Below are 3054 nucleotides of genomic sequence, written 5' to 3'. Positions count from 1 at the left end.
CCAGACACCCCGCCCGCCCGCGCAGCGTGCGCAGCTCCTGGCAGAGGTGGGGGCCGGGGGAGTTCGGACAGCAAACCCTGTCTTCCACGCCCAGCACCTGCTCCCCAGCCCTCCGGAGCCTGGAGGACACAGTTGTCACGGCAACGCCCCCCAATTCCAGGAGAGAGCAGAAAGAAGCCAGGGTGCCGGAGGGGCAGAGGTGCACGGCTGCCTGGCGCCAGATGCACCAAGGGGAAGCCCGACCCACCCCATCAGCTAATTGCACCTTCCAGCTCCTGGGAAGGCCGAGGGAAGAGGTTGGCCTACTCCTCCACTGGGATTCTTGAGAATTGAAAGATATCTAACATTAAGAGAAGAGATGCCGGGCGTGGTAGCTCACGCCTGTGATCCTAGCATTCCGGAGGCTGAGGCAGGAGGCTCGCCCTCAGTTTGAGGCCAGTCTGGGCGCTATAGGGAGTTCAAGGCCAGCCTGGACTACAGAGCGAGACCCTGTTTCAACAAAACAAAACTAAAGTCCCCTCTGAACTCCTGCAGGATCTAGCTCACCTGACTAAATGAGTCCCCACACCAATTAGCTCCTCACTCATGACTCCTCTCTGCCACACGGGGGCGCCCCACTCCCAGGAACGGTGGTTGTGGCGGGACTCCACTCAGAACTCAAGCGTCTGACCGCAGCTCAGGCCAGGCTTATCGAGTCCCCTCCGCACCTCCTCCCGTCCTTTATTTGCTGTGCTCGAAATCGCAGCTTTATCCCAACTGTGCCAAGCTACCCGAAGGGCCAGGTGGGGCGGAGGGACAGGGTTCGGATTTTGTCCTCCTGAAAAGATTCTTTTCAGTTCTTTGAACTTTGGGCGGAAGTGGGGAAGGACGGAAGTCGGAGGCACCCGAGATCCCCTGTTGTTGTGTACCTCAAAGCCTCGTCTGCAGCCCGCTGGGCCGGCGAGCCAGGAGCTGGATACCCAACTTGTCCGCCCCCAGGAATCCCGCTCGCTCAGCGCAGGGAGGGGAATCTTGCCGCACTTCAGCACCACGGATAACGACTCCCCACAAACTGGAGCCCAGCCAGGCTTCTTTAACAGAGGTGTCCCATTATAAGCCCTCCTTGGAGCGGACAGACCCTGTTAGTCCTACGTTAAAAACAACAACAACAACAACAAAAAAAAAACCAGGATCTCATATATAGTTCACTCAGGCTGGCCCATAGCTCGCGATCCTCCTGCTTCAGCCTCCCAAGCGCTGTGATTACGAACATGTGTGGCAAAGCCTGGCTCTTATTTCTATTTGTTTTTTTTGAGTCAGGGTCTCACTATGTAATTGAGACTGACCTGGAACTCACTAGGCAGCCCAGGCTGGTCTCGAACTCACAGCGATCCTCCTGCCTCAGCATCCCGAGTGCTGGAATCACAAGCATGTGCCACCACACCCTCCTATCCTATTTCTATTTCTTAAATCATGTGGCAGCTGCTATAGACAGGATGCTGATGTCGGGGACCACAGCTCTGGCTGCGTGTTGACATTTGGCCTTTGTATTTCCCTCCAGAGGCTAGCAGACAGGAAAGCAGTACTGCCATTTTACAGATGAGAGAAGTGAGGCCAAGAGACCAAACCCACAGAGTTGGTACACTTCTTCCCCGACAGACACAAAGCTGTCCACCTGTGAAGGCAAGTGCTTTCCTCCCCACCCAATCTCTGATCCAAACAGCCTGGTCAGGAGGGGTTGATCTCACTGAAGGGGAGGGTCAGGCGGGTGTCAGTGAGGCCTGGGCCCTCTCCTCCGGAGTATCCAGGGCTAGGGTGGGAGCAGAGTTCCTAAGGCTGGATCGTGGGCCTCTGGAGTCATCCAGATCTGACGCCACCCAGCAGCGTTCCACACACAGCTGGGGCAGCCGGCGTACGACCTCTCTGGGGTCGGTTTGGGGAAGTCACTGATCCTCACCCTAGCCCCTTCCCAAGTCCCAGGAAGATCTCAGCCCTCCCTATGTCTCCTCAGCTCTGCCACCCTCAGGAGGGGCAGCCTCTCACCACCAGGGCCGTACAAAGACAAACACATGTACACGGACTGCACACAAGGTGACGCTGTCAGCTACACAGACCCGGGGGAAGTGTGTGGCTGCACTGCTCTCTCCTATGTCCCTGCCTGGCAGCAGAGTGGTGGAGCACACGAGGAGGACCACAGGCTGGGGGATGTTTCCTCTGGGGTTTGGTGAAACTCTGAGAGGGCTGCTGGGGATTGAAGGACTTCAGCGGCACCAATCGGTGTAACTTTTGGGGGGAAAGGGGCTGATCCCGCAGTGACTAGAGCTTCCCTTCAGGGGCTGGGTGCTGGAAACACAAGGTGTTCCCGGGAGCGTCTGGGCAGCTGAACACTACAGTCCCTGCTGGCTGCACCCCCACTGTGTAGAAAACTTGGGGAAGCAGTAGGGTACACTGAGACCCTCATCTGTGCCAGAAAGCCAGAGAGGGCGGCCAGGATGCAAAACACTAGGGACACTCAGAGCCCACTGCAGGCCTCACAGCTAGGGCACACGACCAGCACCAAGTGCGGCGCTCCCCGCCCCGACTCACCAGCACACACAATGCAGTGCTTCAACAAATGCACGACCCTGAGGCGCACAGTCGTGAAGTCTGAGAGACATGACAACACGGAGTGAGCGCTCACTCTGGCATCACACGCCGCTCCACACAGAATCACATACTCAGAGCACACGGGTGACACACAACACAGACAGGCGGTCAAACACCAGAACAGCCCGTGCTTCACGCAATCTCAAACGTTTGACGAGATCGTACAGTTGCACGGCCACACGCAATCACACTACCCTGTCACCAGGTCCAGGGCACTTGGCAACCAGCCGTAGGAGGACACACAGCCACACACGAGTGACAGGAGCTCGCTCACGCACCTCCACCGGCTCCAGGCACACCCCGGCCGTGTCAGCACGCCCACACCTGCTGCCTCTCCGCGCCTGCACCCCACCCAGGGTCTCACCGGGGCCCTGCCGCCCGGACTGGCTAGAAGGGGCCGGGCCAGGGCCGTGGAGGGTCTGGGAAGGA

At 58.4% G+C, this 3054-nt stretch overlaps 1 protein-coding gene across 1 annotated transcript in view; it reads right to left on the bottom strand.

Annotated features, from left to right (window-relative positions):
* Positions 1–3054, bottom strand: part of Kcnip2 (potassium voltage-gated channel interacting protein 2) — a 17893-nt gene that overhangs the window by 13959 nt on the left and 880 nt on the right. Inside the window, exons 2-3 of the mRNA XM_019207789.2 lie at positions 2904–3044; positions 2566–2767 (exon numbers count right to left, since the gene is read on the bottom strand). Coding sequence (XP_019063334.2) covers positions 2566–2767; positions 2904–3044 — 343 coding nt within the window. The remainder of the gene's footprint in view (positions 1–2565; positions 2768–2903; positions 3045–3054) is intronic.

Source organism: Fukomys damarensis, unplaced genomic scaffold, assembly GCF_012274545.1.
Source record: "Fukomys damarensis isolate Sample0158 unplaced genomic scaffold, DMR_v1.0_HiC HiC_scaffold_8, whole genome shotgun sequence".
In the NCBI taxonomy this organism is placed as follows: Eukaryota; Metazoa; Chordata; class Mammalia; order Rodentia; family Bathyergidae; genus Fukomys; species Fukomys damarensis.
This window is presented reverse-complemented; position numbering and strand designations above follow the sequence as displayed.